General features: G+C 29.7%; 1 protein-coding gene across 6 annotated transcripts in view; it reads right to left on the reverse strand.

Annotated features, from left to right (window-relative positions):
* The window catches only part of LOC107450328 (alpha-2-macroglobulin), a 67,631-nt gene that overhangs the window by 12,409 nt on the left and 35,432 nt on the right, over positions 1-19,790 (reverse strand). For 3 of the 6 annotated variants that reach the window (XM_071183091.1, XM_043047097.2, XM_071183092.1), the window contains 11 exons: positions 18,960-19,109; positions 18,101-18,179; positions 16,841-16,932; positions 14,994-15,099; positions 12,765-12,906; positions 9,993-10,221; positions 8,082-8,321; positions 6,527-6,578; positions 4,281-4,373; positions 1,192-1,368; positions 309-547 (listed from right to left, as the gene is read on the reverse strand). In XM_071183091.1, the coding sequence (XP_071039192.1) occupies positions 309-547; positions 1,192-1,368; positions 4,281-4,373; positions 6,527-6,578; positions 8,082-8,321; positions 9,993-10,221; positions 12,765-12,906; positions 14,994-15,099; positions 16,841-16,932; positions 18,101-18,179; positions 18,960-19,109 (1,599 nt within the window). Of the gene's footprint in view, positions 1-308; positions 548-1,191; positions 1,369-4,280; positions 4,374-6,526; positions 6,579-8,081; positions 8,322-9,992; positions 10,222-12,764; positions 12,907-14,975; positions 15,100-16,840; positions 16,933-18,100; positions 18,180-18,959; positions 19,110-19,790 lie in introns of all 6 variants that reach the window. The other 3 variants (XM_043047098.2, XM_043047096.2, XM_071183090.1) reach the window with 1 other exon arrangement.

Below are 19,790 nucleotides of genomic sequence, written 5' to 3' on the forward strand. Positions count from 1 at the left end.
AATTTCAGAATTCCTGACAAAGTTTATTAACAGTAGATGAAACTTACTGAAATGAATTATAAAACAATGCTTTCTGCATCTTTCAAATCATTCTACATTAAATATTTGTTACTTTTGACCTTTGTTTTTGCTACAAGGAATAGTTATTTTGAAAGAATTGTTTTATATTTTTTCTCTGTTAGCAGCGCATTCTGTCAATGAATCTTTGAAACTGATTTTGAAACTTAATGAAAATGAATTAACTGGTTTCCTAAGTAGAACGCAGCAGTACTTCCCATTCGTCGTTTTTGGGACAATTGGTAATTTACTTGTAAGCCGATGTCTACGATGCGACCAATGTTCGGGAAGCAACCATTGGTTGATTGTTTAGAAACGATCCATTCTTGCATCTGTTTTATGAGGTTATCATCGATGTAGATGTATCTCTTTGCTTCGTAAAATGAACGAAGTACAAAAGCTGTTAAGAACATGCTTCCTTCTCTATCTGTTTCTCCAAAGGCACTAAAAGAACCGTCATTGTGGCGGTACCTGAGTTCTCGTTGGTACCCTGAAATATAAATTTGTCGCTTAATTTAGTTATTAATTTTATTAATATGTTATTACTTTTCAACATAAAATTATTCGTTTCTTTGGATTAGCACTCAAACGGTGCCTTTTTATTTTCCTTTTAGAAAAGGCTTCAAAAACCCCTCCTCTCAACCGATCGAAACGGATTTTAAATAATTTATTTTGAAACATTCTCAACAAACTTTTGTTTAAAGACCTTAAAATCTTTCATATAGTTGAAAAAAATTTTGAAAAGGCTATTAATGAAAATATTGGTATCTAAATACCACAATCTAAGTTTAATTTATTTATTTACTTAAAAAGAAAATAAAGGAAGTAAATGTTCAATTTGAAAACTATAGAGTAAAACTGTAACAAATCGTTCTGGATTGATTTAACTAATTGCGTTGTAAAGTTGGTCAATTTTTAAATTATGATTAATTATCAGAATTAGAACTACAGCAAAAATTACAATTTTTGGAAAGTTTCTAACTTTAATGTATATATAATTGTTTTTTAGGTTAAAAAAACGATAATTATCGTAGTTCTTAAAAAAATAAAAATAGCTTAAAATTTTCAAAATGCTAATTAAAATGTTTGAATTTAAAAAAATCGTAAAAATACTCTAGAAGTAGAACTGTTTACCTGTGTTTAGATTCCTGATTGCTTTATTTTTAATGTCATCGGTCAACATGCCAATATCTTGTAAGTAGTCTAGTACCAGGTAATTGGGCGTGAATTTCACCATATTCTGTTCACCACATCCGGTTGGCAAAGAAACGAGATTGTTCAAATTGTTTATTGCTGGCCCCAGTACATTTCCTAAAAGTACACATATTATAAGAGAAAAAAAAACATACTGTTTTACTGTCACGAGAAGAGCTCTCGTCCTCACTGAAAACTCATCTCGTAATTGGATACCTACAAACGACGTCATCAAGGATATCGATCCTGATTGGCTGTTGAAACGTGGCGTTTGTTTATATTAACAACTGTTCTTTCCATTCTATTTCCAGTAAGCCTAACAAATCAAATGTGAATTCTAAGTGACCTAGTAATATGAAGCTCGTTTCTTACTTAACAAAAAGACAGGTACGAATCCATGTAGAACATAAACAAACTGATAATGCAACAAACTCACCAGATACACAAAAAAACAAAAATAATCACTGTTACAAAAAATGCAGAAACGAATAATAAATTTACGTTAAATAAATGATGTACGATGTATACAAGAAGGAAACACATTTTAGCAAAGCTAATATACCAAAGCTATAATAACAAAGCTAATATAATAATAGCATTTAATCAACTTCACGTTAGCATTCTAACTTATATGGAGAATCTTAGCTAGACTTCATCTAGCAATATTCAGTATATTAGCACGCACACCATCTTGTTGTTTAACAACCTTCTGGTGCTGAGGTTATAGGTCAGGCGGTTGTGTACCAGCTGGCCACTTCTTTTCGAGTTTAGAGTATCCCATTGCCAAACGATTTTTAAAAGAATTATTTTCTTTATTTTTTATAATATTTTGATTGTCTCAAAAATAGATTGTCCCCTGGGAATAGAATCCCTGCTTTTTAACAATAACAGCTAAGTTTTTTAGCCACTGAGTCAAAGCTGCTCAATTGCTTGGTTCTTACATGATTTTAGGCAATAAACTCACGTTCTTTTTTTCTTTTTGCTTAAAATTTCAGTAAAAATTAAGATGTTACTGCAAAATTTTTCAATCCGTTCCTTCTACAAATTGACATTCAATCGCCCTGTATATGAAACTTGTACTTTTAGTATTAACTATAAATATTTTCGAAAATTAGTTTTCAAAATTTGCTCGTATTTAATTTGAAGATAGTCTTATTTATAAAGCTAATCTGAAGGCATATCTAGTGGAAGGAAATATTTTCAATAATGTAAAGACGGTGCTTTTTCAACAAAAGACTGAAGTTGTGAGGAAAAATCTCAGCACACAACAACAGTGACACCATATCCCACTTTAAAAATTTCATAGCGTTCAGAGAGCCATTAGGGGCTAGAGCATTCGCCTTCCAATGAGGGGAAACGAATACAAATCCCAGCGATGGCTGGTCGATACGTGCTGGCATAAATTATCCTCAGTGGTAGACGGATCACGGGTTAGAGTCCCTTTGCCGTTCGGCTAACCGTAGGAGGTTTTCTTGGGTTTTTTTCCCTCCATGTAACGCAAATGTGGGTTAATTCCATAAAAGAATCCTTCAAAAAGTGAAATTTCTCCTGATACTTGATCCAGGTATATCCTCGTCTACTGGATTTGGTTTAAAATTAATTACAAGACTACGGAGTTGAACATAAGTAATAGTAAAACCCTAAAATTTGGTCAGCTGTTCAACGACGGTTATAAAATAGGAAATAAAATAGAGCTGAGGCGGAGCGGGTGTTGAAACGTTTCTCAATTTTGTTTAGAGTTTTGTTGTTAGATATTTTTTGTTTGAAGCATGTTTCACCGTATGTATGGCTCAATATGCCGAAGGTCAACCTTCATAGTTTGATGTTAGAAAAGAAGAAAAACAAAGTTTGATTTACATTAAATATTAATTCATAATTGTGGCAGTTTTAATATTATAGAGTGCTAAATGTTTTTGTTTTTACGTTTCACATAATTCTCGTATAATAACGTAAATGTACATCCTTATTTTATATAATAAAGGCTTCGAATTGTACCCTACTTACAAATGATAATTAATCAAACTTGTATTTATTAATATATTTATGAATTACTATTAAGAATACAATTACATATATGAATTGTATATAAATACACTGGTGGACAAAATTAAGACAACAACAGAATTGGACACAGCTTCAATGAGCTAAAGTTCTCTTCACTGATGAGTCCAGATTCAGTCTACAACCTGATTCTGGACGGTTATTGATATGGAGGGAACCTGTAACCCGATACCATCCCAGCAACATTATCGAAAGGGACCATTATGCTGGTGGAGGACTCATGGTTTGGGCCGGGATCATGTAAGATACCCGCACACCGTTTCTTGTGTTTGACAATGGTTCCGTGAATGCCCAGGGGTACAGGCAGGAGGTCCTAGTACCCTATGTGCGTCTTTTCAGGGGCACTGTTGACCCTGAGTTCATTTTCATGGACGACAATGCACGACCACATATGGCTCTCATGGTTGATGAGAATCTGGAAAGCGAGGATATTCAACGAATGGATTGACCAGCCAAATCCCCCGATCTGAATCCTATTGAACATGCTTGGGATACTCTTGGGAGAACTATTGCGATGCGCAAACCTCTCTCCCCCCCCCCAGAACCATTCTGGAGTTAAAAATTGCTCTGGTGGAAGATTGGGAGGGTCTTCCACAAGTCCTCCTTAACTCCCATATTAACAGCATACATACTCGTTGTACATGCTCACTGCCTGTCAGGGATGACCATACACCATACTAGAGGCAACGCATACTGTACAAGCCTCACTTTTATTGTCATCCTTTATCCTTAAGTTCAGACTACATTGGAGTTATTGGCAATAGTTTTTGCCAGCGAATGGGACTTTCATTTTTGTTTTGCATACTTTATTATCATGGAATAAGCTATATCCATACTAAATTTCATTTATTTATATTCAGTATTTTTTGAGATATTTAGGAAAATGTCTTCCATCTCTTAATTTTGTCCACCAGTGTATGTGCTATTATATTTAAAAAGTAAAGTAAAATTAGTGTGAAAAGCATTACCAGTAAAATCCATGTATGCTCTAGAAGAATCAGGAACTACATCATTGGGCAAACTGAGGGTAATTGACGTTTCAAACGAGTTGTCATCATTATCTAAAACAAAAATGAAAAATCATAATTTTTTTTTAACATTGAATTCAAAGATATTACTTTTAAAAATTAGGCATGGCTATCACGAGAGTTTAATGAAGCTATGGCATCCTCTTCCTACATAGCAAAAATATCACGAGCAGCTTTTGCGGATTTAGACTCTTGATTATAATTGAAATAAGATGTACCGAAAATGCTACTTTATGTAAGGTTGACATTCCATTTTAATGATTAGAAAAGTAACATTAATTAACTCGAACGGAAAAACAAAACATAGATTACGGTAGAACAAATTATCTCTTTATGAATGACCTAAGACATTATGCCAAAACATTTAATTAAACATGGAATGTTAAAACTAAAATTAAAGAAAAAAAAACTTAGACGGAATCAATATTTCAGAAAACGAGAGTATTTTTCTTAATATTTGAAGAAAAGCGTTTTTAGACACGAAGTTTTTGCTTTTCATTATGATACGATATTATAATAAAAACCTTACAATCAATTTATTTCGGGATAATAAACATATTGATAACCCTAATTTTTTTCGGGGGAAAATTTAAAATCTATTAGTTAGTCTTGGTTATCTTTTCAACTTCATTCACCTTGTTTTTCGAATTTTTATTAAATTTTTGGTTACAGTAAGGACTCGTTAAATATTTTTGCCAAAGATTTAAAGCTTGACTACTTAATTCTCTAATACCTAGAATCAAAAGTTTTATAGCTCATCTATCGCAAAACACTGCTTGACAGAAGGCCATTGATTCCTCAATTAATGTCGTTCATAAATGTATTTCATGCATTAACCTGAGCTTCTAGGAGAGTTTTCGCTGCCATATATTCCAAACTATACACTACCATACATTCCAAATATTTGGAAATAATGTACATCTTTTTCAAATTTTTCGACTTTCACTGTCAATTTGATGTTATTACTTTTCAACTGTATGCTTATCTCAATTTGTATGACGTAAACTCTGCCAAAATACATTTTCTCTGTTTTGTAATCTTTGTCATTTAATGAAGGTAAACCCATATAATACCAAAACATGTTTATGTTTTTGAAGAGCTTTTTTTTATTACTTCTGATTTTTCTAAATTTTTTTTCCATTCAATTTCAGTTATTTTTCATTAATAATTTTAATTGCTAATGTTAGCTGGACGTAGATTTACTTTAAATTTATTATTTATTTATTATACATGTTGTATTTATTATAAATTTATAATTTATTATAAATTTATTATTTATTCATTATCTTTAATATATTTATAATAAATTTATAATTTATTAATTTATTATTTATTTTTCATCTCAATTATATTTATAATAAATTTATAATTTATTATAAATTTATTGTTACTTATGAACTTATAAAGCAAATAAAACTTATTAACTGTTTAATAAATTTAAAACTCTAATAAAATGTCTTTATTGCAAAATATTGAATAAGGTAATTTATTACGATTATTTAATATTAAAGGAATGACACTATAAGTTGTAAACATTTAATTTTAAATAATAATCAAAATCGTGAACGGAATAATAACAAAGAATATATAGTTTATATTTTTATTAGTTAAATATTTCAAATAGATACGTTTAAATAAGGAACAAAAATTTCCAAGTAAAACAAAATTCTAAGCTTTATTTAATGTGAATGCTAGCTAAAGATATTTGGATCCCCTATCTTAATTGAAAACATTTAATTTTCAAATGAGAATGCTCGAAACAAAAATTTCAATCATCTTTTTTTAAATATATATGGAGATATAAAAAGTTTTTAAGCCCATTTTGTTTATTTTTAATATTCTGATTATTAATATTTTATAGAAAGACACTAAATATAAAATAATGTCAGAAATTTATAAGTATTAATTTTAAATTTAGTGAACACGAATAATTTAGTTATATTCATGTATTGCGTACTACAAAATGAAACTGTTCATTTTTTTTGACTGACCGATTAATATAGGTACATTAGTCACCTTTGATTAGTTGATTAATTGATTGATTTTAGTATAATCTTTATATTGAGTCCACGGTAGTTGTAACCGCCCTTCTTTTGTAGTGACACATTATCAACAAATCTAGCAAAATTACAAAACATTAGAAAAAAAATGCTCGAAAAATGCTCGAAGAACACTTTTTAAATTACCTGAGGGACAGAATAGAGTGTTGATTACATTGTCATTGAAGAAACCTTCAGCCTGCGAATTTCATAAATTATAAATAAATGCAATAATAATACAGATAACAAAATGGCAAATACCTCGTCAGAAATACAGGATGCATGGAAATTAGTAACAGATCTGCTTTTTTCGCAGAATGACAACTAAAATTAATAGTTATGCTACACTTTTAGTCAAAAAAAAGTCGATGCTTTTTTTACAAGAAGAAGAAAACACCAAGTAAACTAGGAAGCAACTCATGCAAAAGAAATGCTATAAATAATTATAAAAAAATACTAAAAAATTACGAGTAAAAAAAATTATTTGTTGCTATATCTACAAGCAATATTATTTATTAATTATTTTTTTATGTGCCACGGTGCATCAAGCTGCTCAGAAAATTCTCATTTATGCAAAATTACGAATTTTTAAGCAATGTGTACCATAATGATGCTTTTAATAACTAAGCTAAAGTCAGTGGCTCAACGGTCCATGGAGGGCCAAGGCCTACTGCACACATCCCAGTTTTTGTGACCTTCGTCTCTGGGGTGCAGATGCAAATCTTACAGTTGGGTGGTCAGCTAAACGCGGAACTCTCAGTGTTAAGTTACCAATCATGCTTGATACTCATTTTATGAAATCACTGAAAGGCTGAGTCAACATTATGAGAATAAAACTTCGAATTTGCGGTCCGAGAGCATAAAACGTATTTTCGTAAAAAATGATTGACATTCAGGGTATCAATTTAATATGAGGAGCAAAAAACAAAATGCTATCGAAAATTAACGATTTATTATCGAGGAAAGTGGGATTGCCGGCGTGGGTGGGAGAAAAGAGGAGAACGATGACTATTTGTAATACATCCAAATATTATTAGTACCTAATGTTGCTGTCAGATTTGAGAGCATTTTTGCTTTTCTACGCTTAAAAACTAATATCGTAAGCTATTTGAAAAATTCGTTCGTTTTAAAATAGTTTTCTGCAATACAACAGGCTAATTCAAAAAGGCTTCTGTATTTTCTAACTTATCTGGTATTTAAGGCTTATTACAATCAGTCTACAAGCCTTAAAACTACATTAGAAATGCCCGATGAAGTAAACAGAACTAAATTTGCTTAGGCCTATTTCAATAAACGTTTAATAACGCTATTTACAATAAGCCGTCGCTACTTCGGGCTTGTTACAATCTACTTGAAAAAAAATAAGGTTTACAGTCTAACTGAGCAGAGAAGATATCTTTTCTAATTCGTGGGGTGACTGCAACAAGCCCTAGTTGTGTCAGAAAATGTCTCATTGTTTTTCGAATTAGGCTGGCAAAATATCGTTTTGAAAAATGATTGTCACTATAGGTCAGAAAATTCAATTACCTTGCGATGTATGCATAAAGTGCCCCTGTTGTGCATATATTTCTTTATTTTATTTTCACAGGGTGCATACATTTTTATTGTAATTTTTTTAAAAACTTTTATTCTTAAAATATTTATAAAGAGCGGTGATTACGGAGCACTTTGTATGTCATTCCCAAGTTTAAAATACACTTACTTCGACTTCGATTGGTTTCATAATTGCGTCTCTTGCATAAGAGTCCGATGTTGGAGAATCTCCGCAAACCTGACTAGACTGTGCTGTTTCAGCTTTGACGATGATTTGAACTTTACCGACTTTGGTTGCTTTCAGTGTAATAGGTAAATTCACACTGGAATCTGGATGGACACAGATATCACCATTAATAGAATCACCCACAACTTCGAATCCTTCAGGGTCTTCCAATGTTACTGTGATCTGTTGAGAAATAATTTATTTATAAAAATCACTTATTAATAAATATAGTGCGGAAAAAATGGACCACCTTAAATAAATTTTGAATTAATCAATGGATCTTCACGTTCTGGGACTCGATCTTAACATCAATCACGCTAAATAATCATTATAGATGATATTTCAAGTTATGAAATCAGCCACAAAACGTTATTTCTCTTAATAAACATGACTTTTTTTCAGACGGAATCGGATTTTTTGCCCTCCAATTTCTAGGGGTTAGACGCACTCTGGAAAATGTGATCATAAGAGTTTGATCAGGAGAGAGCGATCCAAAGTTCGGACCCTCACAAAGAGAATCGAAAATTTTTTGCACACAATTACAAATTTCATTTGTACATAGATAATTCCATGAAAAACCTATTTTTTTAAAAATATTTCTTATATTTTATTATTTTTTTTTAATAATAGTAGAAACAATTTTAAATTGTAATGTGTACAAGTTTTTACATCATTTTAAGGAATTCAATTTTAAATTTCAAACTATAAAATTTGAGCCAAATTGGGTGAAAGAATCGAATGGGAAGGTATTATGAACGAAGCTGAAAGTCGATTGACGGCTAAAACTTGTCGCCTCTGGATGATGTTTCATTAAATGTTGCCACTATTTTTCAATCTTAACAAAAGTCAATACATAATCAGTGATTCAAAGCTGTAACTACTGTTTACTCACGATATCTCGAACTTCAATAACTCGAAAACCTTGTTATGACAAAAAATATATTTTTCCTTTAGGCATTATATATCAACCTAATGTTCATTTGAATTCTTATGTCGAAAAGTTTCTTCTCAAAACTCTGTTATGTCAAATTTTTTTTCGAAATAAAAATTGAATTTTTTTGCGAAAAATCACTATGTAAGTTTATTGTAAACCAATTCTTTTCTATTTAATGCATATTTTTTTTGTCTTACTTTTCAGAATATTAATGCTTACTTACTTTTCAGAAATAATTTTTAATGCTTACTTTTTATCAATGTTGCATTTAGACTTGTAGTCTACTATCATTACATACATAATTATTAATAGTTATTTAATTTCATGTATCTACTTTTTAGAATAATATTTCTTAGAATATATTTTTCTACTTTTTAGAACATAAATTTGCTCTGATCATGTTATCTCGAAATCTCGCTGTCTCGAAATGTTTTTAGGGTCTCTTCAAGTTGGAGATATGAAAATATACTATACATCACTATAATTTTCAATGCTATAAAATTTTTAATTTTTATTAATTTAAATTTAAGTACTGGCAAAGCTCCTTCAGTGTAACTACAAATATACATACAAATTTAAGTATTATATACTGGTGAAGCTTCTTCAGTATAAATACAAATGTATACAAACATATAAACAAATTTAAGTATTATTTACAAGCAAAAAGCTCCTTCTGTAAAAACAAAAATGTATACAGAAATATAATACAAATTTAAATATTATTTACTGGCAAAGCTAATTCAGCATATATACAAAAGATGTATACAAACTTAAGTATTGTTTACTGGAAAAGCTTCTTCAGTTTAAGCACTAATATATACAAAAACATAAGCAAATTTAAGTATTATTTACGGGCAAAGCTCCTTCTGTATAAATAAAAATATATGCAAAAATATAATACAAATTTAAGTATTATTTACTGGCAAAGCTCCTTCAGTATAACTGGAAATGGAAACAACTACAACGAATTCTTCTCCTCTGATAACTGAAATTGGAAGAGTATAGTCTATGAAAAATGCTTGGAAAGCAGTTATGCTCGTTGTATTTGATATTCCCAAACCGTCTTCACTGTTGACACACACAGCACTTCCTACCCATTTCGTTATTGTGTCCGGCAGCTTGAAATCTTTCTCGAACACTCCATCCTCACTGTAAATATGAAGCGAAGAGCGCAAAATTAGAGCGGTATTTATGTAAAATATTTATGCTAATACGATGATTGCTGTTTTTTATTTTAAATTTTGGGTTGTTGCTGATTTTTTTTTAACTAATGACTATGGCCCGTGAGATGCGCAACAATGGTATTTAAGTAAAAAGACAAAAATACAAATATATTTTCTTATTCAGACCAATCACTATTGACGGACGGATTAAGCTCAGGGTGTTTAGTCGTAGCTTAGGGTGTTAAAAAAATCGTATATATATATATATATATATGGGTGACTCTTACCACGAAATATGACAATTTACAGTCTCTTGCTCCAAGATCTAATACTATACTACTAAAAGAACTCTTTTTTCAAAATTTTAATAAATAGCTTGCTGCTAACATTTTAAAATGACCTTGTACTAGCACAAAATGTCATTTTGAAATGTCACAAACAATATTTCCAATAATAACTAGCTTCAAAACTTCCCATAAATTTTTCAATATGAAATTTTTTTTTCTCTCAACCGTTGTACGCATTTCTAAAATATATGCAGAGGGTATTATTTACAAAAACATAGTTGAAAATAATTTTTTCTGTCAATAGTTTGCTTGTCACAAGAAAATCTGTCATTTTCCTGGCTATTTTTATTAGTGATAACCAAAATGGATAGAGCCAGCAATCAATATCTTATGTTAATAGATTGGTTAGAATACCATCCAATCTGAACATGTCTTATTACATGAATAAAGAACCATCTTACTGGTTCAAAATATGTTTCAAAAATTTTTTCAAGATGAGTAGGTTTTTATGTTGGCATTTTCCTGTCTTCTTGAAATCATTAATTACATAAACTACATAGATTTACCTGAGTTATTTCGAGAAATCCTGTTGTTTTCTGCTGAATGTAAACGTCTTCGGCCGAAATGTTAACTTAAAGTAAAGTTAGATGCTATCCTGGCTGCCATGTTCCAGGCACATGAATGCCAGGACATTGACACAGTTACCAGAAATTTTTTTAAACAGTATAAGAAAAGAGGGAAAGCAAATATTAACCTAATACCAAGTTTATGTAAGATTGTAATATGCTTGAATGTATTCAAAGTTATTATTTTTTATTTAATTATTGATTATTATATACAATTTTATTCTGTACTTATCAGCAAAAAAGCATTTTTAATTCTTTCTACAGTGAATGAAAGAATTAATTTAAGCAATTCATCTAACGCAAAGGCTTAAGTTGAGTTACTTACAATTAGCTCAAAATGACTGTTTTTTTTTTAAACTTCTAAGCAATTATGTCATTTTCCTGTCATTCAAAATTTGGTGAATTTCTATTTTATTTTTTTTTCTTGTGCAAAAGTCACTATTTTTTTCTTGATCAAAACTAAATAAAAAATACAAATTTTTTTTTTAATATTCTGAAGACTTTAAATTTTCAGAAATTTTTTGTTCCTAATTGTCATGTTTTCAAAGAATCATCCATATATATATACTATTTTTTAACTAAAGTAAAAATTTGTGACTTAATATAATGTATTTTGACAACATTTTTAACAAAAATTCTTAAAATACACATTAAAAATGGTCACTAAAGAATATGAATCTTATAAAAAGGAATTTTTATGCATTGCCTTCTTTGCGTTTTAGAAATTCTGTCCTAAAATACATAGTTACTTGTATAATAGGGCTCCCACGAAAATATTTAATATCCAAATGCGTAATTATTTATACTTTTCGAATATTTATATTTAAGGTTCATCATTTAAACTTGTTTATTTGAAATTTCATTCACTTTTTTTTTAACTTTACTTATGGTTACTGAGAAGTTGAATATGTTTTTAATCTTCCTCAATTAAGTATTGTTTTGTGACTTATAAAATATCCATAGCTTTTTACTGGATTTTAAGAATGCGTACTACGGGTAGTCATTATGGTACACCCTGTATATCGTTTGAAATGGAGCGAACATTTTGTGGAGAATAGGGAATACGAAACAATACTGATTTTAAACAAAGGGAATGAATATGAAATATTAAAAAAAATTAATAATTCATTTTAAAAATTTTTTAAGCATTTTCGAAAAATTAGGCAAAAATTAAATCTTTAGTTGTATATTATTTTTTTTTTGAAGAAAAATTCCTTTTAAGAAAATTAATTCAGAGCAAGATTTTCGAGAGTGATTTAGAGAAAATTGATTTTTTTTTACAACTTTTTTTTTTAATATGTTGGATGCCATGGGGGTCACCCGTGACCGGCACTGAGTTTGCTCGTAGCGCCACGGGTGTCACCGGTGACCGGCGAAGCCAAGATTATTAGAAACACATTCGAGTAAATTTTTAATGCTTTTAATTTGTTTATATTATAATCGTTACTAAAATGGTTTGAAGAAATTAATGCAACAAATACTGAGAAAATCATTTTGGCCAAACGGAAAAGTCATGTAAAATTAGCGTGGCATTATTGTATTTCTTCAACGTGTTAAAATTGTATTTCTATTTCATGTATTTAGCATGGTATAAAAATTTGAGGTAATTTTCTTACTTTGTCATCTCTAAATCAAATAACCATGTTTCTGGGAAATTATTTCTTACATCTGAGATTGATTGAAGTGAGGATGTGCCTGATCCTATACGAACGTTAGAAATTATGTCAGCCTGAATTATTCCTGGAGTTGTCGCAAAAGCTAGATAAGTGAAAAAGTAAAAATGTGGCTTAAAAGTAATTCTACAATAAAAAGAAAATGTTTCTATTATGTTGAAAATAATAGGGAACATTCTACTGTAATATCTTTTAAATTTGTTAGTACCATAAAAATGTGCTAGGTTAAATAAGTTGGGTTAGTCTGGTGGGGAAAAAATATGGCTGAAGTATCATAATTTTTTAAACTAAAATAATAGTTTTTTGTTGAAAAAATGAAATTTTTTAAGAAAAAAGGAAGTGCCAACAAGGACTTTGTTCTTTCAAACTCTGAGCTTTAAGGCTATTTTTCAAAACCTGTTTCAAAAGCGTTATTTATTTTTAAGTGAAATAAAGGTCATAAAATGTACGTTTTTCAAGCAAGCTAAAAGGTTAATTTTATATTTTTTATATTTACAAACTAGCACAGACACTGCAAAAAATTCTGGATCAAAGTACGGTAAAAGTATCGGCACTTAAGTTGCCCAGTACTTCTTACCGTAAAATCTTACCGATTTTTCCGCAAATATCACAAAACAAAATATATGATGTACAGTGATTTTTACAGTAATAAGTACAACGAAATCACTGTGAATCACTCAAGTAAATTAAGTATTACTGTGAAATTTACAGTATAATATTGTATGGTAAAAATGGATTTTACCGTGAAATGAATTTCACGGAAGATGCACGCAAGTTCCGACATTTACTTGATCTAGAATTTTTTACAGTGTAGAGTGCACCACTTTCGTAATAACTTTCTATCGATTTCACTTCGGAAACCTCCCTTCCACTTCTTTCAAAACTGACTAGTCCTACGTTTATCTCTTATAGTTTGACAAAGATAAAAGTATTTTATTTATTTTAATCTACTTGGAAAATGTGGCTCATACAGTTTTTGTTTTAATTTATTCTTTGTATTGAAGAGGTTTCTGCAATGGGGAAATACCATTAATAGCTTTCTCTATTGCATTTGCTCAATTTTTCGAAATAGATAAACTTTCTGTTGAAGTCTTACCTTAATCGAAGCTATGAATAATTTAATTTTCAGATAAATTCTTTTGAAGAATATGTAATAATATGCAGAATAAATAATATGAAGAATATAAAATAATATGAATATGATACAATGTATTGATGAAAAAACAGATTTTTTTTTCGTGAAAACAACAAGAAGCTCTATTGTTGTTAAAAAAATATATATTTAGTAGAAAAATTTCAAAAATACAAATTTAGAGTGATGGGCATGAACTAATAGAACACATCTTTCCGATGGAAAAAAAACATAAAAGTAAGCGTGTTATAGATGTTAGAACCTGACTAAGGCATCTATTATTTGGCTAATAAATACTACAAATTATTGCCAATGTCCTAGTCTTAAAACAATTTGTTGGCATGAGGAGGTTAAGAGAAATAATTATAACAATTTATAATCAAAAAAATATTGCAGCAATCAAATAATGGTTTTCAAATTTTACACAAATGTTCCAAGCTTAGTGTTAAAGTAAAAAAAATTCATCAGTGACAAAAGGACTATTGTTTAGACTAATTACGGGAGATTTTCACAAGTTTTCTCTTCATGTAAGGTAAATGCGGGTTAGTTCGCTCAGGAAACCCACAACGACAAGCTAGTTAGTCCCAATGCTTGATCCAGGATTCCTTTGATTTCTGAATTAGGTTTAAAACTATAAGGATGAATATTGATAGCCTTAATTCCAAAAATGTTTCGAAATAAAAAATTTCTAAGTCGCAGCAGAAAGAATCTTAATCGATAACCGATTTCCGTTTGCGCGTCAAAGTTGCTGAGAAAGCGATTGTAATAATGATATTTATTTAGAGAAAAAGGAGTAAATAAAATATAAACTTAATTTTGAATTTTTAGGGGAAAAAAAACGATTTATCATTAATATTACTGAAACTTAAAACAGGTTGGAAATTATGTTCTTCTGTATCGCCTAAATATATTTAGCTTCATATTTAATACACTTTGTTGAAAAAAGCAGGAATCAGTGATAAGTGCGAATTAATTTTTAAATCTTATTTTTTTAACGAAGATAAAAAAAATAAATAGGATACCTTTTCTGTGTAAGTTACCTTTACTTTGGAGCAAAATAGGACGTCCTCCCGGCCCACCCCTGAAACCAGTTTCACATGGTCGAGTAAATACGTACAAATCACTAATAACTAGCAATCCAGAGGTCTGAAAATATAGAAAATAATACTAAGTGACGAATTAGAAGTAACATTTTCTTTTGTAGAACTTCAAAGAATTTGAGAATCTTTGTAGAATATGTAACTTCTACTTTCAAGGCACTATAACCTGTTACAGGTTGAAGCTTTTATATGAACAACATCGGCCGATGTGGATGCAACATCGGTCTACCTATTATGGTGCCCCAGAAAGAGTGGTCACCGATTCTGCTCTTCTGTATCCGAACGACGACTCCCAATATTCGGTTAAGAAAGAAAAGACAAAAAACTATAAGAGAGCCCTTCTACACAGAGTCAAGCCACTTAATTGATGGTCGTCCTCGTTTTCTGTTTCCCATGGTATTAGTAAAAGTAAGCTTTTTGCTTTAACTGGGTTTCATTATTAGATCGAAATAGATGTCCGAGCCACAGGTAATCTATTGCACTTTATGACTTTAAAAATATCAGGCTTCCTGTACTTTTGGTAAATTTCAAAGTTAAACAAGAGTTTTCCGCTATTATTCTCAAGAACGGCACCAAATATTTTCCTTCAGATTTTCTGTTCATAGGTCAATAATTTATTTTCATGCAGCTTGGTTATTGCCCAATATTCATTCTCATAAAGCAGAATTGAATTAGTGTTTTAGTGATGTAGAGCATCTGTATATATATACTATAATGCACATTTAATTGATTTCAGATAACTTATTTCACATATATTTACAGGAAATTAAAATTGATCACATTGATATCCGCTAAGTATTTAACTTATATAGAAACGATATATTTTATTCACCGTCTAGTTGGTATAGTGGAGAGCGTACTCGACTTAAACGGCATGATCAGAGGTTTGATTTCTCAGAATAGAAAAGGTGGTTAAAACTATAGTTCGCTCACCAGGAGTTGGCACTTGGCTCCATCCCGTCGGAAGCAGAATTCATTCAGCTCGGGAGTAAGAGGAGAAGCATCTCCGCTCTTGAAAATGAGATTACCCTTAAAGCGCGCCAAACGCAAACAGTGAATTATTTCTCAGTCATTTACTTCCCTTTATCATTCGCTATTATAAATACCTTTCGTTACTCTAGCTATATTTTGAATTTAAAAACTGCTTTTTTCCCAACAAAATGTCTCAAAAAGAACAAACGATTCACTCAAAAGAGAGAAATATTATCAAAGTTATGAAATATTTAATGCTAAAAAAATGCACATGAAGATTTCGAAATAAATATTTTTGTCATACGATCATCAAATAGCATCTTTGTTCAGGATTGTTCACATCCTTTTGCCAAAAATAGCGAAATAGTATCGTCGGATACCACGTGATGAAGGATGAGCAAAGTGCCAACTCCTGGTGAATGAACTATACATTTTCGTTACCATGTCTTGAAATCCACTCTAATGGATCTAATGTCCGAAAATTTCAAGACTGGAAAAAATCCAATCACGTTTTGGTGGTTAGGAAGCATTGTGTAGACTGAATTGTTTTACTAGTATCTGAATTCTCATTCTTTAACAATTCTCTTGCAAGTCACCAATGGAATATAGGTTGGGGAACGCTTTCATAGTGCGTGGTTAATTTATTCTATTTAGAAATAAATGCACTCTCATAATATTGAATTGTTTATTAAATTCAAAGATCAAATTTAAAAGTTCAAAAACTTTAAAAGCTGAATTTAAATCTTTCTTATTTCCTTGTCAATTAAAAAGATGCTAAAAATTATTATAAATGCTGAAATGGCTTAAAAACTAACCTGAAACGCTGATAGAGAATCTTCATAATTTGATGAACTTCCGACTGGTGGAAATGGTATAAACAGTTTTTGAACTGCTGCATTTTCTAAGCCTGAAAACGAAATACATAAGTAATATAAAAGAAGATAAGAACAACATGTCACTAATTTAAACTATAAAGTAATCAAAAGTGGCACTAAATTTTCACAATAAGCAATGCTAATAAAAATGTGCTCCAAAAAGTCACTTTTTATTGTCAATTTAAAATCATTTAAACAATATTAAATAAATAGTTATAGCATTGATAAATTAAATAGTATAAGTTTCAGTTTGATAAAATGTTTCATAAGTAATCAAAACTCCAAATTATTTTGGTAGAAAAGACACAAAAATTCAATTTTATCGTAATTTTTTTAAAGAAAATATTACAAAACTTACTTTCATCCTTTTTCTGTAATTGTAAAAACATGAAATATGAAAACAGTATAAAGAATACACAACTAACCCATTAAATGAAAACATGTTTTTGCATGTACGTGTAATAAATAAAAGTTTGTTTTATCATTTTGAATGGGAATATATAAAATCATTACCTAATTTCGGAGTTCTATTTTAGTTTGCTTATAAACGCCACTAAATAATGTTTTTATAATTAGAAGGCAAAGTGCAAATATTTCAAACAATTTGAAATTTAATTTTTGTGTTTGTAGATTGTAGTATCAGTTACAGGTTTTGTCCTAAAACTAACGTCAGGAAGTTGATTGGAAAACATTTATGTATCAGATTGATACAAAACTTTAAATAACTTCAAATCAGACTGTCAATTCTTCAATGCATCGTTTCTAGTGAGATATCCAAGCACATAAGTCATTATGGCATGAATGTCCTTCAGAATCATGGTGCAATCTTAAATATCAGAAAAATGTCCTATCAGTAAAGTTTTCAAGTTCTGAAACAGGAAGAAGTCATGACTTTAAAGAGTCTAGAGAACCGTTGGAGTCTTAGACTCGGCAAGAAAGATGGTAACAAGAAAAGAGGAGTTGCAAAGCTTTTCATTAGACATTTTTCTCCTCGGCCGATATTACGAATTACTAATTTCTTTCTATTTTTTAAGTAAGAGAAATATTTATTTGCAATCGATGAAAAAAAAAGCAATTTGGTTTGTGAGAGGTACATAAAAAACGTAGGTAAAAAATTATCCAGTCCAAAATTGCAGTATAATATATACGACGTAAACTTTGTAAAGAATGGTATCAAGATTAATAATAAAAAGTGATTACCTGGCTGTACTTTGCTACGATAGCATGGATTACTTGGGTAATATTGATTAGAATCAAAATTTGCAACCATTTGGAAAACCTGTAATTTTTAACAAAATTGATTTGATATAAATTGAACTGTATTGATTATGAACGACATTAAAGTAAAAGAAAAACAAATTTTCATCAGCCACGTTGAAATTTATACCAAACACTGATATTCTATGCAAAATTCAAAATATAAATTTGAATAAAATGATCTAAATTAGTTAAAAAATCACATTTTACAAATTAAATATTGATTGTTTATTAAATACAAATATTATCTATTAGATACGGATCACGTTTTATTAAAATCAGTAATCAGTCGTATGAATGTATTATGATTAGTTTGTATTATGAAAATTTTGTATAGGAATATTATATATTTTTTCTTTGTATTATGATTAAAAATTGCCCTTCCATTCGTATGTTGCCTTTATCGAAATTCAGATTTCTTTTCTGATTAAAAATGAACAGAACATTCAATATTACAAAATTTAAAAAAAAGAAAGAAAAAAAAAATGAAAAACTTTTTGATTTAGCATCTAAAAATCTCAATTTTTAATTTTTGTTTATTGGACAAATTTAATCAATTCAAAATCAATACAAAAATATTAGGTTGGATTTAAAAATTATGATAATTAGAAGTCAGTTTATTAGAAATATCTTACTTGTTTACTAATATAATCGGAATCATTCTACGCAATTTTCATTCGGGATGTATATATTTGGAGTAAACTTCAAAGAAAATGAGTAAAAATGAAAGATCTTTACTTTCAAAATCAGTAATACTTTTAGGCATAGAAGTAATAAATAACTATTTCCACACAAGAATTACCTTTTCTTTTGTGAGCTGGTCACTGTTGTCCAACAAAAGGACACTCTTGTCCACTGCTTTAATGCCACATAAGGAATTAGCTCCAGCTTTTATTGTAACTGGTGTCTCTGCACCTGGCTGTTGCGCATCATAGCCAAACGCAAAATCAACCTAATAGTTTTGTAAAAACAATTTTTATTAATTGAAGAGTTTAATGGCAAAAACGCATTTAAGTTACTTAATTGAAACCACTTGATTGTAAGGATTTCAAAGCAATTAAAAAGTATTTATTGATCGATGGAAAGTTTAAAAAAATGTTTTTTTAATTTTTTATTTACTTTTACTGAAGTAATTTCAATTATACAATTTAAACATGGATTGTATGCAATTTTGCTAAGCGGTTTATAGGGAGGAATTTTAACCATTTCTATGGACAGGCTTTTTCATTAATACGAGTTGATATGGTTTCATAATGTATGATTTTATAAAAATACAATAGACACTGATATTTTTTATGTTTTATGATGATAAAATGTTATCATAAATCAATATTTATTCCGAACAACTCGATTGATGCATGATTATTCACTTAAAGTAAATATAGATTTACATTATCCACATTATGTAAATTAATAAAGTATTATTCTTCATACAGTAAAGTGGGATCAGTGGATCCCAATATAATTTTCTATACTTACCCTCCCTCCTCCCACAGTGAAAAGAAACTAGACTAAAGCAGACAGATAACGAAGAAAAAATTTTCCCCACGTGAGGTGTGGTACATTATCGACTCTGTATAAAAAAAACTCCACATTTTATAATATTATTTGTGTGCATACAGGACTGTGTATG

Source organism: Parasteatoda tepidariorum, chromosome 7 (genome assembly GCF_043381705.1).
Source record: "Parasteatoda tepidariorum isolate YZ-2023 chromosome 7, CAS_Ptep_4.0, whole genome shotgun sequence".
Taxonomy (NCBI): domain Eukaryota; kingdom Metazoa; phylum Arthropoda; class Arachnida; order Araneae; family Theridiidae; genus Parasteatoda; species Parasteatoda tepidariorum.